The sequence below is a fragment of the Mustela nigripes genome, chromosome 14, assembly GCF_022355385.1.
Source record: "Mustela nigripes isolate SB6536 chromosome 14, MUSNIG.SB6536, whole genome shotgun sequence".
NCBI lineage: Eukaryota > Metazoa > Chordata > Mammalia > Carnivora > Mustelidae > Mustela > Mustela nigripes.
The window spans coordinates 75303841-75321353 of record NC_081570.1 but is presented as its reverse complement, the minus strand read 5'-3'; the positions used below and the strand labels follow the sequence as shown (position 1 = coordinate 75321353).

The window sequence follows — 17513 nt, the reverse complement described above, 5'->3', positions numbered from 1 at the left end:
CTTTTTTTTTTAATTAAAAAAAAAAAAAAAAGGCAGTGAGAGAACACGTAACCAAGTAAAAACTTAAAAAAGAGAAACAAAAACCTCTTCCTGACAAAGAACCTCAGAGTAAAGGTTGTTCAAATATTCTCAACCTACTTTGCTCACATTCACTCCCACTGCTCCGTATTTATTGGGGGTGCCAAGGAAACCTAAACCAGCTGTGCAGGAGGAAGGGATGCGGGAGAACCAAAGATGTTCTACTTCGCCTCATTCCCACAGTCAGGTAACCTGACGGCTTACAGTGAAAATCCACATAGATGGAACAGGAATAATACCTCTCCTTTCGATTTCGGGCTCCATCCCGAACCTTCATGAAAAGCAAGGCTGTAATATCCGGTTTGCTTTAAGTTCTAAAGAGAACAGACCCTCTCCGTAGAAGCCAGACGCGGGAGCGGGAAAGGATAGGCGAGGGCAGCTGAGAACGTGTCCCCTGACTGCAGCGCCCGCCCTAGGTAAGTTCGCTGCTAAACTCGGTCTTCCGTGCATATAGCCGCTAACTAACTAACAACAACAAATTCCCAAACGCAGACTCCACGCTGGCAGGTCCCAAAGACAGCAAAAGAACCGGGAGGGTGCTAGATGGTGTGTGCCCTTTGGGGCGCTTTGCTTTGGCGGCAAAGCCACGGCGCGCACGCACAGTGTCCCCGGAATGCGCGGCTCCTCCTCTGGCGTCCCCCCACGTGTGCATAAAAAGCGCTGCACGGAAGGAGTGCATCCCACCGCACCCACAGAAAGGGGGATGAAGCCCCTTCTCAGACTGAAGGACCCCGGGTCATGTCGCAAGAGGCCCTGCGTAGGGTAGGGTCGCTCCTTCCACTTCCCAACGCCCTTCCCCCTCAAACAGGTACTGCCTGCGCCCTGCTGAGCTTTGGAAAAACAAAAAGATGATCCTTACCTTAGAGACAATTGGAATCTAAAATTTGGATTGTCGATTGTTCTTTTATTAATAACGTCCAATATTCTGAAAATATTACAAAGCTATATTACATGGAATAATTCTTTGGCATTCTTCCTACTCATTGTTAATCAACTGTTAAAAATAACTGTGTGACGGAACTATATGGTTTTTTCATCATACACTGTTTCCAAATGCACAATCCCCGCAAATAATAACTGGCAGTATTTATTAAAAATAAAGGTTTTGAGCACTTAACCATCACTCCAGATAACTCGTACAGACAGTACCTTAGGAAACCAATGATCATTTATCTGTATATAATAGAACTATCGCATTCTACTTGTTTATTTTGGAGATAAAGGTTCTTCCTTTGCATGAAAAAAAAATTTTAATCATTTTGTAATATCATCCCTTCCCCAAAACTTTTCAAAATATTAATTATGAGAAGTCTATATTTCCTCCTCACACGGTATTACAAAGCTCATGTTTTACTTCTTATCTCTTCTCCCACCCATCCCTAGAAAAGAAGAGAAATTGCACAGAAGTCTGTTCAGAATCAGATTGATTTTTTTTTTAAAGAAAAACTGTTTTAGTTACTGTATTAATTCTTGGTATTTCCCATTTACAGAACTTGTTGCTTCAATACTCCATGGCTTAACAGGCTCATTGTAGAAACAGTATATTAACTGTGGAAATTTTAATGTATTGGGAAGTTTTTGTTATTGCCCTGTACAGTAATGGATTAAGCAGGAATTACTTTTTTTTTTTTAAGCCCGTAACACTGATAAGAAAGTCAAGATTTACAGAGGTAGGTTCCTTTTTCAATGTCTCCCAGGCAGTAGATGATTAGAACTCTTAAGTGTTGAACTACAACATTTTCCCTCCCAAATCAGTGCTAACATCTGGTCATGTCTCTCTTTTGCCCCTACCTGACACTGTAATACCCTTCTAGTCAGTGGTTCATGCTGGTTTGGCTTCTGCTAACTCTGGCTTCTCATGGGACAATTTGCTTTCAGTAATCATTGTCTCCTTGACACCAGCTTTTATTCGTGGGAAAGAATTGTCACCATTTTTCCCAAACCAATTTTTTGCCTTCTGGAATTTCACCCTGAGATCATGAACTGAGCCAAAGGCAGACGCTTAACCCGCTGAGCCACCCAGGTGCTCCTTAGATACTTATTTTTAAGCAATACTTGCATAGCATTTATTCGGTATCAAATATAATTTTAAGTGTTCTGTATGTATGTATTCTGGGATGTTTTTACTCTACTGGCCCTACAATTTAGTTACTATAAGAATTCCCATTTCACAGATGAAAAAAACAGAGGCCCAGAGAGATATCTCTCCAGGAGTCCCACAGTTTGTAAAGATGGATCCAGTATTCGTGCCCTGGCAGTTGGGCTCCAAACACAGAGTATGATGCTGTCTCTGTCAGTCATCCTTGTTTCTCCAGGATCTTCAATCTTTCTCTCTCTGTCTCTCTCAATCTCATTCTAATTAAATTCTGCTCTACATTTCCCTGTCTTTTACTAACACCTTTGACAAACCCCTTTTGTGTGCCTAAAAATGTATGCGTATTTGCCATGTAGTTAATCATCTTTGTTTCTCGGAAGAAACAAATAGACAATATTTTATATTCCCACAAAAGGCGAAAAGCAAATATAATATTGAAAAGTTATGTAATGAGGCCTTCTTTATCCAGAAATCATGCTTGATTAGAGACTGATATTTCAATTAGTGTCTCAAACCAGCTAAGAAAATTGTAATTGTGTATCACCAACTGTCCCCAAATATACAGGATTATATAATCTAGAGCACTCAATTCAGTTCTCTCTCTTGAAGGACGTGCTTAATTGTGCCCAATGAGCATTAATTTACTTGTGGGAATGCCCTCATAGGGGTACCTTTATACATGAAAGCTCCTACCACTTTGGGTCCCATACTGCTTGAATGACTATTCAAGTAACCCCACCTTAGGCAGAGGGCTGGAAGCAGCGTGGGGACACGTGAATGTTACTAAGCATTATCTTGGACTAAAGGCACAGCAAATGTTCTTTGGCAGGTCTCTATCTTTTGGTATGATGGAATGTTCCATTCAGTTAGATGAAAACAACCAAGGCAGAATCTAGCTCAGACATGGGACTCTGTCAGATCCGGGAAGATCCTTAAACATCTTTACAACTGGCTCTCTTTGTTGTAAACTTATAAATGAGAAATATTTTCCAGTTACATGAATGAATCCTGGACCCATATATTTCCTTAAGCACAATGTATAGAGATCTTGCATGTTGAGACAAGCTGCATTATTATTTCTTCTCCCTTCTTTTACGCTCACTCCCCCAACCAATCTGCTTCATGTTACTGCCCTTTCATGAAATCTGTCCTCATCACAGACACTGATTACCTCCATTTTGTCTCTTTCTTGGAATATTCTGTATATAATTCCACCCCCATTCCAATTCCAATTCCAATTCCAATTCCAACCCCTATCCATTGCTGTGTATTTCATTCCCTGCTTACTTTTCTCCAGACCACTCACTATCCACTAACACATATCTTCGCTGATTTGTTTTGTTGATTACCTGACTGCCCCTACTAGTCTAGAACTCCACAAGGCAAGAATTTCAGCCACTTGTTCACTTCTGGATACTGAGCACCTACAACAGTACAGCACAGCTGCACTCAATAAATATTCGCAGAACTGATGAGTCACCATATTGTCCTGGAACTCTTAGAAACTCTTCTGACGACTCTTCTCATCTATCTTTATGTTTCATTCTGCCTTACCCCCAATGTACTGGTTTTCTCAGGTCCCCATCTCCATCCTTTGCTTTCTTTGTTGTATTCATTTTATACATCTCCTGGATATGGTTATTTTAAGATTCATTTTAAGATCAATAACATAAGAGATGAAAGTCCTCTGTCTCAAGCTTTGACACACTAACTAGGGTGCATAATTTACCCTTAGAAATGGTGTCTATATTCCATAAACAGAACTGATAGGTGTATAGTTTATATGACCATCAGAGGGGACTTTGGGCTCTTGTGTTATATTGAACAGCTCTTCTGGATTACAGGTCACCATGGCATCTGGAGCCACCATGACGGCCCCCATCTGCCTGGTAGAAAACCAGAAAGAGCAGCTGACAGTGAATCCAGAAGCACTAGAGATTCTTAACAATATATCTCAGCCTGTGGTGGTGGTGGCCATTGCAGGGCTGTCTCGGACAGGAAAATCCTACTTGATGAACCGCCTGGCAGGACAGAACCATGGTGAGTGTTGTCCTGGGACCGGGGCCATTTGCTTGGAATCACTGATAGTGCAGGCTGGTCATGGTTCTTCTAGTGTCATCTTAGGGAAGAGCCTAACTCCTCCCACTGAAGAAAAATTCTAGCTCTCACCCCCAAATCTACAAATTCAACCCAACCTTTCTACAAAATCTCATTCTTTTATCTAGTAAGAAAGAAGAGTCTCCCAAACCTATCAATAGATCCCTTCTACTTGTCCTCTGGATCCCATCCACTCTTATCAGCTTAGCTTCTGCTGTGATCCCTTCTCTTCCTTTCTTTTGCATCACTTTTGCCCAAACTATAGGATCATTCCCAGCAGCATAAAATTTTATTTTATTGTGTTGTATTAAAAAAAATAGAGGAAAGGAAAAAGGAAGGAAGAGAGAGGAGGGAGGGAAAAACCTATTATTCCCAAATCTCAAGGGAGCAAAGATTCATTTTTTTGTTCATAATAAATTTTGATAAATTACACTCCCTTTCTTTCTGTATTCAGTATTTTCTATGAGTGAACTATATCTCACACAGAAAAGTATATAAAACAGTCATGTACTATAAACTTATTAAATGAAAAATGATCATCTGCATAATCACTGCTCAGGTCAAGAAGTTTAACATTACCGAGATTGAAAGCCCAAACCACTTTTCACATTCCCATCTGTGGTCACTAATGTTTTTCATTTTCATGGCATTTATTAAAAATGGTTTCACTGTCTATGTATTTCAAAAAAGTTTAATTTGATCTGCTTTTAAAGTTTATGTAATTAGTATATACTGCATGCATTCTTTTGCATATCGATTTTCTCATCAAGTTTATAAAAATCATTCACTTTCTTATATGTATATGCAATTTATTTATGTTAACTGCCTTATAGTATGCAATCATATGAAGATATCACAATTTTTCCCCATTTATTATTAATGGATGTTGATATTAGTCAACAGATTTTGTTGTTTCTGAATTCAGCTATCATAAATGTTTTTGTGCTTATATTCTGGTACTCAGCCTTCCCCTGTTGATTATACACAGAAATGAACTTGCAAGATCACAGAGTATATTTGTTTTCAGCCTTTCCAGATAATATCAAACCATTTTTCAAACTTTAAATACAATTCACATGATTACTAGCAGTCATGGAAATTTTTTCATGTCCTTATCACCCTCTGGTAACTGTATAGTCATACGGCATATATCTCATTATAAGTCAATCTGAGAACTTTCTCACACTTATTTGGTGTTTGTATTTCCTATTTTGTTAGTGCAAATATTTTATTTCTCATTTATTTCCTCCCTCTGACCTCATAAAATCTAAAATTTTTATTTAATCCACAATATTCTTTTTTCTAAAGATGTATTTATTTAATTTAATTAATTTTTTTAAGATTTTATTTATTTGACAGAGAGGGACCACAAGCAGGGGGAGTGGGGGAGAGAGAGAAGCAGGCTCCCTACCAAGCAGGAAGCCAGATGTGGGGCTCCATCCGAGGACTCCAGGATCATGACCTGAGCTGAAGACAGATGCTTAATGACTAAGCCACGCAGGTGCCTCAAAATTTATTTATTTTAAAGAGAGAGAGTAGGAGGGGCAGAAGGAGAGGGAGAGAGAACCTCAAAATGACTCTGTCCTGAATGTGGAGCCTAATGTAGGGCTCTATCCCATGACTATGAGATCACGACCTGAGCCAAAACCAAGAGTCAGATATTTAACCAACTGGGCCACCCAGGTGGCCCACAGTATTCTTTAATTTTTAATCATCTGTAATTAATCATGTAAAATGTGAGGAAAAAAATAATCAATTTATTTTTTTAATTTATTTAATTTATTTAAATTTTGTTTAATTTTTTAATAAGCATATAATGTATTTTTATCCCCAGGGGTACAGGTCTGTGAATCGCCAGGTTACACACTTTACAGCACTCACCATAAAACATATCCTCCCCAATATCCATAACCCCACCCCCCTCTCCCGACCCCCCTCCCCACAGCAACCCTCAGTTTGTTTTGTGAGATTAAGAGTCATTTATGTTTTGTCTCCCTCCCAATCCCATCTTCTTTCATTTATTCTTTTTCTACCCCCCAACCCCCCCATGTTGCATCTCCACTTCCTCATATCAGGGAGATCATATGACAGTTGTCTTTTTCTGATTGACTTATGTCGCTAAGCATGATACCCTCTAATTCCATCCACGTTGTCACAAATGGCAAGATTTCATTTCTTTTGATGGCTGCATAGTATTCCCTTGTATATATATACCACATCTTCTTTATCCATTCATCTATTGATGGACATCTAGGTTCTTTCCATAGTTTGGTTATTGTAGACATTGCTGCTATAAACATTCAGGTTCACGTGCCCCTTCGGATCACTACGTTTGTATCTTTAGGGTAAATACCCAGTAGTGCGATTGCTAGGTCGTAGGGTAGCTCTATTTTCAACTTTTTAAGGAATCTCCATGCTGTTTTCCAGAGTGGTTGCACCAGCTTGCATTCCCACCAACAGTGTAGGAGGGTTCCCCTTTCTCCACATCCTAGCCAGCATCTGTCATTTCCTGATTTGTTAATTTTAGCCATTCTGACTGGTATGAGGTGGTATCTCATTGTAGTTTTGATTTGTATTAACCTGATGCCAAGTGATGTGGAGCACTTTTTCATGTGTCTGTTGGCCGTCTGGGTGTTTTCTTTGCAGAAATGTCTATTCATGTCCTCTGCCCATTTCCTGATTGGATTATTTATTCCTTGGGGGTTGAGTTTGATAAGGTCTTTATAGATTGTGGACACTAGCCCTTTATCTGATATGTCATTTGCAAATATCTTCTCCCATTCAATTGTCTTTTCGTTTTCTTAACTGTTTCCTTTGCTGTGCAAAAGCTTTTGATCTTGATGAAATCCCAATAGTTCATTTTTGTCCTTGCTTCCCTTGCCTTTGGCAATGTTCCTAGGAAGAAGTTGCTGTGGCTGAGGTCGAAGAGGTTGCTGCCTGTGTTCTCCTCAAGGATTTTGATGGATTCCTTTCTCACATTGACATCCTTCATCGATTTTGAGTCTATTTTTGTGTGTGGTGTAAGGAAATGGTCCAATTTCATTTTTCTGCATGTGGCTGTCCAATTTTCCCAACACCATTTACTGAAGAGGCTGTCTTTTTTCCATTGGACAGTCTTTCCTGCTTTGTCGAAGATTAGTTGACCATAGAGTTGAGGGTCTATTTCTGGGCTCTCTATTCTGTTCCATTGATCTATGTGTCTGTTTTTGTGCCAGTACCATACTGTCTTGATGATGATAGCTTTGTAATAGAGCTTGAACTCTGGAATTGTGATGCCACTAACTTTGGCTTTCTATTACAATATTCCTTTGGCTATTCGAGGTCTTTTCTGGTTCCATATAAACTTTAGGATTATTTGTTCCATTTCTTTGAAAAAGAATGGATGGGATTGTGATAGGGATTGCATTAAATGTGTAGATTGCTTTAGGTAGCATAGACATTTTCACAATGTTTATTCTTCCAATCCAGGAGCATGGAACATTTTTCCATTTCTTTGTGTCTTCCTCAATTTCTTTCATGAGTACTTTTAGTCTTCTGAGTAGAGATCCTTTGCCTCTTTGGTTCGGTTTATTCCTAAGTACCTTATGGTTTTGGGTGCAATTGTAAATGGGATTGACTCCTTAATTTTTCTTTCTTCTGTCTTGTTGTTGGTGTAGAGAAATGCAACTGGTTTCTGTGCATTGCTTTTACATTCTGACACTTTACTGAATTCCTGTACAAGTTCTAGCAGTTTTAGAGTGGAGTCTTCTGGGTTTTCCACATATAGTATCATATCATCTGCAAAGAGTGATAGTTTGATTTCTTCTTTGTTGATTTGGATGCCTTTAATTTTTTTTTGTTGTCTGATTGCTGAGGCTAGGTCTTCTAGTACTATGTTGAATAGAAGTGGTGATAATGGACATCCCTGCCGTGTTCCTGACCTTAGTAGAAAAGCCTTCAGTTTTTTTCCTTTGAGAATGATATTTGCGGTGGGTATTTCATAGATGGCTTTGATAATATTGAGGTATGTGCCCTCTAACCCTATACTTTGAAGAATTTTGATCAGGAAGGGATGCTGTACTTTGTCAAATGCTTTCTCAGCATCTATTGAGAGTTTCATATAGTTCTTGTTCTTTCTTTTATTAATGTATTGTATCACATTGATTGATTTGTGGATGTTGCACCAACCTTGCAGCCCAGGAATAAATCCCACTTGGTCATGGTGAATAATCCTTTTAATGTACTGTTGAATCCTATTGGCTAGTATTTTGGTGAGAATTTTTGCATCTGTGTTCATCAAGGATATTGGTCTGTAATTCTCTTTTTTGATGCGATCCTTGTCTGGTTTGGGGATCAAGGTGATGCTGGCCTCATAAAATGAGTTTGGAATTTTCCCTCCATTTCTATTTTTTGGAACAGTTTCAGGAGACTACATATTAATAATTCTTTAAATGTTTGGTAGAATTCCCCTGGGAAGTCACCTGGCCCTGGGCTCTTGTTTGTTTGGAGATTTTTGATGACTGTTTCAAAGTCCTTACTGACTATGGGTCTGTTCAGGTTTTCTATTTCTTCATGGTTCAGTTGTGGTAGTTTATATGTCTCTAGGAATACAACCATTTCTTCCAGATTGTCAAATTTGTTGGCGTAGAGTTGCTCATAGTATCTTTTATAATTGTATTTCTTTGGTGTTGGTTGTGATCTCTCCTCTTTCATTCATGATTTTATTTATTTGGGTCCTTTATCTTTTCTTTTTGATAAGTCTGGCCAGGGGTTTATCAATCTTATTAATCCTTTCCAAGAACCAGCTCCTAGTTTTGTTGATCTGTTCTTTTGGTTTTTTTGGTTTCTATTTCATTGATTTCTGCTCTGATCTTTATGATTTCTCTGCTCTTGCTGGGTTTAGGCTTTCTTTCTTGTTCTTTCTCCAGCTCCTTTAGGAGTAGGGTTAGGTTGTGTACCTGAGACCTTTCTTGTTTCTTGAGAAAGGCTTGTACCGCTATATATTTTCCTCTCAGGACTGCCTTTGCTCTGTCCCACAGATTTTGAACTTTTGTGTTGTCATTATAATTTGTTTCCATGAATTTTTTCAATTCTTCTTTAATTTCCTGGTTGACCCATTCATTCTTTAGAAGGATGCTGTTTAGTCTCCATGTATTTGGGTTCATTCCAAATTTCCTCTTGTGATTGAGTTCTAGCTTCAGAGCATTGTAGTCTGAAAATATGCGGGGAATGATCCCAATCTTTTGATACCAGTTGAGACCTGATTTAGGACCAAGGATGTAATCTATTCTGGAGAATGTTCCATGTGCACTAGAGAAGAATGTGTATTCTGTTGCTTTGGGATGAAATGTTCTGAATATACCTGTGATGTCCATCTGGTCCAGTGTGTCATTTAAGGCCTTTATTTCCTTGTTGATCTTTTGCTTGGATGATCTGTCCATTTCAGTGAGGGGAGTGTTGAAGGCCCCTACTATTATTGTATTATTGTTGATGTGTTTCTTTGATTTTGTTATTAATTGGTTCATATAGTTGGCTGCTCCCATGTTAGGGGCATAGATATTTAAAAATGTTAGCTCTTCTTGTTGGACAGACCCTTTGAGTATGATATAGTGTCCTTCCTCATCTCTTATTATAGTCTTTGGCTGACAATCTAATTGACCTGATCTAAGGATTGCCACCCCAGCTTTCTTTTGATGTCCATTAGCATGGTACATTGTTTTCCACCCTCTCACTTTAAATCTGGAGGTAGCTTCGGGTCTAAAATGAGCTTCTTATAGGCAGCATATTGATGGGTTTTGTTTTATTTTTATCCATTCTGATACTCTGTGTCTTTTGATTGGAGCATTTAGTCCATTAACATTCAGGGTAACTATTGAAAGATATGAATTTAGTGCCACTCTATTGCCTGTAAGGTGAGTGTTCCTGTATATTGTCTCTGTTCCTTTCTGATCTACTACTTTTAGGCTCTCTCTTTGCTTAGAGGACCCCTTTCAATATTTCCTGTAGAGCTGGTTCGGTGTTTGCAAATTCTTTCAGTTTTAGTTTGTCCTGAAGGCTTTTTATTTCTCTTTCAATTTTCAATGATAGCCTAGCTGGATATGATATTTTTGACTGCATTTTTTTCTCATTTAGTGCTCTGAATATATCATGCCAGTTCTTTCTGGCCTTCCAGGTCTCTGTGGATAAATCTGCTGCCAATCTAATATTTTTACCATTGTATGTTACAGACTTCTTTTCCTGGGCTGCTTTCAGGATTTTCTCTTTGTTGCTAAGACTTGTAAATTTTAGGTGACAGGGTGTGGACCTCTTCTTGTTGATTTTGAGGGGAGTTCTCTGCGCCTCCTGGATTTTGATGCTTGTTCCCTTTGCCATATTAGGGAAATTCTCTCTAATAATTCTCTCCAATATACCTTCTGCTCTCCTTTCTCTTCTTCTTCTGGAATCCTAATTATTCTAATGTTGTTTCGTCTTATGGTGTCACTTATCTCTCGAATTCTCCCCTCATTGTCCAGTAGCTGTTTGTCCCTCTTTTGCTCAGATTCTTTATTCTCTGTCATTTGGTCTTCTATATCACTAATTCTTTCTTCTGCCTCATTTATCCTAGCAGTAAGAGCCTCCATTTTTTATTGCACCTCACTAATAGCTTGTTTTAATTTCAACTTGGTTAGATTTTAGTTCTTTTATTTCTCCATAAAGGGCTTTTATATCTCCAGAGAGGGTTTCTCTAATATCTTCCATACCTTTTTCGAGTCCGGGTAGAATCATGATGAACCTTGAGAATCATCATTCTGAACTCTAGATCTGACACATTACCAATGTCCATATTGATTAGATCCCTAGCCTTTGGTACTGCCTCTTGTTCCTTTTTTTGTGGTGAGTTTTTCCGCCTTGTCATTTTGTCCAGATAAGAATATATGAAGGAGCAAATAAAATACTAAAAGGGTGGCAAAGACCCCAGGAAAATGTGCTTTAACCAAATCAGAAGAGACCCCAAATCATGGGGGAGGGGGGAAGGGGATAAAAAGAAGTTTAGAAAAAAAAAATTAAAGAAAGAAAAATATATATATATATTAGAATGGTGACTTGAACAGGTCACCCACTTAATTTTGGGAGTATTTTGGTCTCTTAGAAGAAACTACCTCCCAAAATTTTAAAGAATGAAAAACATATATAAGGGTAAACACAATGAAGGGATGGAATATGCCTATAAAGATGGAAAAAAAAATTTTTAATTTCTAAAAAAGGAGTTGATAAAGTAAGTTGGTTGGGAGAATAAAGAAATAGAAAGTGGAGAGAATTTACTTGGGCTGGAGACTAGAACAAGCCCAGAGCTAGATTTAGGGTATATTTTGATCTTAGAAGAAGTTGTATCCCAAATTTTTTAGAAGAAAAAACCTATGTGTTTACAAAAAGTAAAGTTAGATACAATGAAGGATAAAATATCACTATGATAATGAAGGTTCAAAAAAGATTATTATTTTTTATGAAAATGATTATTAAGATAAACTAGTTAAAAAACGTTAAAAAAGGAAAGGGTAAAAGTTAAAAAAATATTTAGCAGAAGAAAAAAAAATTTTTTTTAATTTAAATTAACTGCAAGACTAAAGAATCATGGGGAGAAAGCCATGAGTTCCATGCTTTGCTTTCTTTTCCTCTGGAATTCCGCTGTTCTCCTGGGTAAGTGAACTTGGCCTTGGCTGGATTTCTTGTTGATCTTCTGTGGGAGGGGCCTGTTGTAGTGATTCTCAAGTGTCTTTGCCTGATGCGGAATTGCACCACCCTTACCAGGAGCCAGGCTAAGTAATCCGCTTGGGTTTGCTTTTGGGAGCTTTTGTTCCCTGAACACTTTCCGTAGAGTTCCAGAGGATGGGAATGAAAATGGCAGCCTCCCAATCTCTGTACCGGAGGAGCCGAGAGCTTGGGGCCCCACTCCTCAGTGCACCCTCAGAGAAAAGCACTCAATCACTCCTGTCTCCCTGGCCTCTGGCTGCGCTTGGAGAAAAGTGCTCAATCACTCTCATCTCCCTGGCCTCCAGTTGTGCTCCGTGCTCACCCAGCCTGTGACCGGTTCAAGGTAACCCTCAGCTAAGAACTCACTCCTCAGCTCTGTCTCTGTAGCTGGCTTCCCCGCTCTAATACCTGCGAGCTCTGTGACACTCAGACACCCCCTGATCCTTCCGTGACCCTGCGGGAGGTGGGGCCACGCTGACCCTGCATGGGCTTCACCTCAGTTTAGCCTCTGGAGCAATGTCCCTCAGTGGAGCAGACTGTTACAAGTCCTGATTTAGTGCTGCGTTGGTCTGCTGCTTGCCGGGAGCCAGCCCCTCCCCCCATGTTCTATCTTCATTGCTTTGGATTCACTTCTCCACCGGTCCTACCTTTCAGAAAGTGGTCGATTTTCTGTTTCTGGAATTGCTGTTCTTCTTCTCTTTGATCTCCTATTGGATTTTTAGGTGTTTGCGATGGTTTGATAAGCTATCTAGCTGATCTCCTGCTACCTGATGTTGTCTCAGCCTGTTACTTCTCCCAAAACAATCAATTTAAAATCTCAGCCTTTCGTGCTCAGCAGGGGGGCTGCTTAAGATTCTCTCCCTCTACCTCTGCCCCTCCCTCTCCTACTGTGCGAGCACATGCGCTCACATACGTTCTCTATCTCTCTCTCAAATAAATAAACCTAAAATCTTAGCCCTTTCCTCTGTGGTTACAACTTAGGAGAAGTCTACAGCATTTACTATTTTAGCTGGCTCAGATACCAATATTGATAACATAGTTTTTTTATTTGAAAATCAATGCCTAAAGACTTGATTAATTGTACAATTTTGAATCATCAGTGATAAGTGTCCCAGAAGTCACAAGAAGTCCAAAAGTGGTTTCTAGGTCTCATACAATGTCCAACACTGTGCTAACTACTGACAAACATTGAGTTTTCCCTTCAATGTTACAGTCTTTATAAAAATAAATATAATAGTTAGGGTCAACGTAGTCTGTTGTTCAGAACAATGTGAATGTTCTTATTGTTTCCTGACGTGGAGTTTTGTTTTTGCTGTTTAACTTAGTTGTTCCTTGTGGTTCTTACTGGTACTTTAGGAAAATTTCTCTACTATCCTATAGGACTTTCTGTCTCTTTAGAACATGCAGCTTTTATTTTCAAATGTATTAATTCCTCTCTGGCCCAACACCACTAAACGTTGAACTGCAGTACACTAAATTCTCAGGATCCCACATACCCATCCATTTCTCTCCCTCCTTCCTCCCTTTCTCCTTTCTTTTTCAGTCTATAGTTTCTCCTTCCTTCTCTCTCCCATTTTACTTTCCAATCTCCTATTAGTTTCTAAGCAAATATCGTGTCTTTATTTTTCTTTTAAGGAAAATTCTTGACCAATCAGAGAAGGACACTTCCTTGTCTGACCCAAATAAATTCATAAGTTTTATTTAAGGGATTCAATACTAGCTAGGGAGTTTCAACAATTCCTTTTTCTTTTCCACTCAAGGTGACATCAATAATAAGGCAATTTCCCAGTGGACTGCATGGTCACAAGAGTCCATCCCTGCTCTAAATTTCTGGAAGCCTTCTAACTACATCAGAATCTCAATTCTGAATTACTCCCCTATTCCAATACCATACCCATTTTTCTAAATATACTTTTGGTTTTATTACCATCCATCTCAAAAACTTAAGTGATTTTCTTATCTAACAAATGCAGTCTACTTATCTAGGCATTCAGAACCTCACATTATGGATAACATGCCTACATTTCAAGATTCAGTCCTCACTGCTTTCCTACTAGGCAACCGTTGGGACAAAATTGGATTCAAGTGACAGCTCAGTGCTATCCTTCCCATGTCAGTGTTTTCTCCATTTAGAGGCTCTCCCTTCACAATAACCCAGATAAGGAAAAGGAGACACTACGTGAAGTGTGAACCACAAACACAGAGTTCTTGTTTCAGCCTCCTGTCTAATTCTACTTATGGATGCATGTTTTTTCTTTCCTCTTTTTTTTTTAATTTTTTATTTTTTATAAACATATATTTTTATCCCCAGGGGTACAGGTCTGTGAATCGCCAGGTTTACACACTTCACAGCACTCACCAAAGCACATACCCTCCCCAATGTCCATAACCCCACCCCCCTTCTCCCAACCCCCCTCCTCCCAGCAACCCTCAGTTTGTTTTGTGAGATTAAGAATCACTTATGGTTTGTCTGCCTCCCAATCCCATCTTGTTTCATTGATTCTTCTCCTACCCACTTAAGCCCCCATGTTGCATCACCACTTCTTCATATCAGGGAGATCATATGATAGTTGTCTTTCTCTGCTTGACTTATTTTGCTAAGCATGATACGCTCTAGTTCCATCCATGTTGTCGCAAATGGCAAGATTTCATTTCTTTTGATGGCTGCATAGTATTCCACTGTGTATATGTACCACATCTTCTTGATCCATTCATCTGTTGATGGACATCTAGGTTCTTTCCATAGTTTGGCTATTGTGGACATTGTTTTTCTTTTCTCTTAAGGGTCAACTAAAACTACACAAGTTGGTAGAGTTTACATTAAGCTTTCACCTGACCTATTTGAACCTCTACAGGTGCAAGTTGAATAGGGAACCCAAAGCATTTTTATAGAAAGTTCTTAATCTGAATTAACACTAGATTGTCACCAAAATGGAAAAAACTCTTCTCCCTGCTGGGCCCTTACTTTCTTACAAGCTTCACCACTGTAGCTCCTGGGCAACCTGTACTCTCCACTGTCCCTGTATGTTATGGACTCCTCCCTTGCAGGTTTCCGCCTGAACTCCACAGTGAGATCTGAAACCAAGGGCATCTGGATGTGGTGTGTGCCCCACTCCACCAAGAAGAACCACACTCTGATCCTTCTGGACACTGAGGGTCTAGGGGATGTGAAAAAGGTAAGGCAGGGAGTTGAGAACCCTTCTTTGTTCTTGCTTATGAATTCACCACCTCAATTCAACTTCTGTGACATATCTCCACAAATAGTAAGTGTAAATTATAGATAATGAGGTTAGATTCTCTTACCTTGAACTTTTTTTCCTTGAGAACACACATATTTTGGTATTTGGAGGCAAGATATTCATCTTATTTTTAATGCCGGGATTAATGACACAATTTAAGCAGCTAAATCCAGGGCTCTCTGCTAAGTACTAGAGACACTGCAGTGAAGAAAGTAAAGACCCAGAGGCCAGCTGGGGAGATACCAGTACTTAATTCAATCAGTACAGAGTGTCATGGATTCAACCTCATTTTAAGTAAGGATTAGATTTAAGCTTTCCTGGTGAAATAACATTTAAAATATCTAAATTGTAACTCATCAGGTCAATGGGACTACCAGTTAAAATGTATAGATTCGTGACCTTGAATATAGTAGTCTTGAAAATAGGGTTAAAACAAAGTAATCTATTTAAATAAACCCCAGAAAATCTTCGGCTGTTCCAAGAATATTCATAATGATTTTAGTGTAACTTGCTGGACTTTAAAGATTAATTCTTCACCGACTTCTAAAAAGCATGATCTTGACCAGCAGAAAAAAGTGCAAACAGGATACTTGTAGGTGTGTTGTCTTTACAATCAGTACTTTTTCCTTATTTTATAGAAGTCTGAGTCTAGATTGTTGCTGCAGTAGAATATTTGATTCCAATCCCCCCCAGAATAAGTAAAGGAGAAATTTAGAAATTCTGAATTTAAAAAATTTTTAATGTTTTAAAACTTCAGAAATTGTACTTCAGAAAGTGTTTGATAAAAAATAAAGTATAAAACAAAAACAGAAGAGAAACTAAAACAATATGTATCAGGCCTCATCAATTCATCTCACCGTGTTTGAATTTTAACAAGTTTATTCCTTCTTTGAATGTACCAGCAACTTTTCACACTAAACAACTGTAACAACAACAAGAAATCCTACTTACTTGTTACTTATTTTACACAGCCCCTAAGTTAATTCCCAATGAATTAGATCTACTCTAATTATCACCTCCCTCTGCCCCCCAAAAATGAAGAAGGACTTTTAATGGTGCAAAATGTCATATTTTGGCCCAAACTTGTTTCTTTTTATGTAATTGCTTTTGTTTAAAGGACCAAGTCATATTATATTATTAATAACTGATGGCAGCAGAACAGTTCAATAAATTTAGAACATGTGGTATGATTTAGGTAGTGTGTAATTCTGCTTTCCTGGCCTTCAGTGCCACTCACATTATGACCTGAGTCTCCTTCCCAGCCTTGTTGTCTACTCCCACACATTTACGCATAGCTTCAGCCAAAGGAAATAATTCTGTCTTTGTATGATTGTGCTTTTCAATGCTGACTTGGCTTGTGTTAGTCTTTCTACCTGCATTTCCACAAGTTAGTCTTTCTACCTTTTCATTTCCACAAGTCCAAGTCCACAACTTCATCATTTCTTTAAAATCCAGCTATTTTTTAATTTTTTAAAATATCTTATTTGTTTATTTGAGAGAAAAAGAGAGCATGAGCAGGGGGAGGGCTGGAGGGAGATGGAGAAACACACTCGCTGCTAAGTATGAAGCCCGACACAGGGCTTGATCCCAGCACCCTGAGATCATGACCTGAGCTGAAAGCAAATGCTTAACCAATTAAGCCACCCAGGTGCCCCAACCCAGATTTTTTTTTTTTTTACTTACTGCCATCATTTCACAGTCAGAAATAATGTCTTGCTCAGAATTCCCAGGACATTTTTTCCCCCCATTTTTGGATTTACCCCCTTTTTCTTTTATATTTTAGCTTTTGGCTCTACTCCCGGCAGAGATCATTAACTTGGTTGCAGGTGTTATGTTTACTTATTGGTCAGTCAACCCAGAAAGTCAACTTCTTGAGGGCAGGGACTAGCATATGGAATTTTGCATCCACCTAACCAAATGCACTGCCTGGCATTTAGAAGAAACTCAAACAATAGCTGTTGAATTTAACTAAACAACATTATGTTTTTAATGTTGACCATGACACATCAAATTTGCTGTAGGAATAATTTCCTGTTTATTGGTGCATACCTACTATGTTCCATTCACTGTGTTATGGAATGGAAATGCTAACAAGTAAATGAAGAGTGGACTCTCTAGTCTTTTGCTTTAATGTGCTTTCTAGGTCGACCCTAAGAATGACTCATGGATCTTTGCCCTGACGGTGCTTCTGAGCAGCACCTTGATCTACAACAGCATGGGCACCATCAATCACCAGGCCCTGGAGCAGCTGCAGTATCCTTCCACGGACCAAACCACCAAGTTTCATTGAGCTT

The 17513-nt window shown here is 38.9% G+C and overlaps 1 protein-coding gene across 3 annotated transcripts in view; it reads left to right on the top strand.

Annotated features, from left to right (window-relative positions):
• The first annotated feature begins 225 nt into the window (after window positions 1–225).
• LOC132001096 (guanylate-binding protein 4-like) overlaps window positions 226–17513 on the top strand; it is a 26060-nt gene continuing 8772 nt past the window's right edge. Inside the window, exons 1-5 of one of the 3 annotated variants that reach the window (XM_059375320.1) lie at window positions 226–494; window positions 1713–1748; window positions 4018–4213; window positions 15029–15156; window positions 17363–17472. In XM_059375320.1, coding sequence (XP_059231303.1) covers window positions 4024–4213; window positions 15029–15156; window positions 17363–17472 — 428 coding nt within the window. In that variant the 5' untranslated portion in view covers window positions 226–494; window positions 1713–1748; window positions 4018–4023. The remainder of the gene's footprint in view (window positions 495–1712; window positions 1749–4017; window positions 4214–15028; window positions 15157–17362; window positions 17473–17513) is intronic. The other 2 variants (XM_059375319.1, XM_059375321.1) reach the window with 2 other exon arrangements.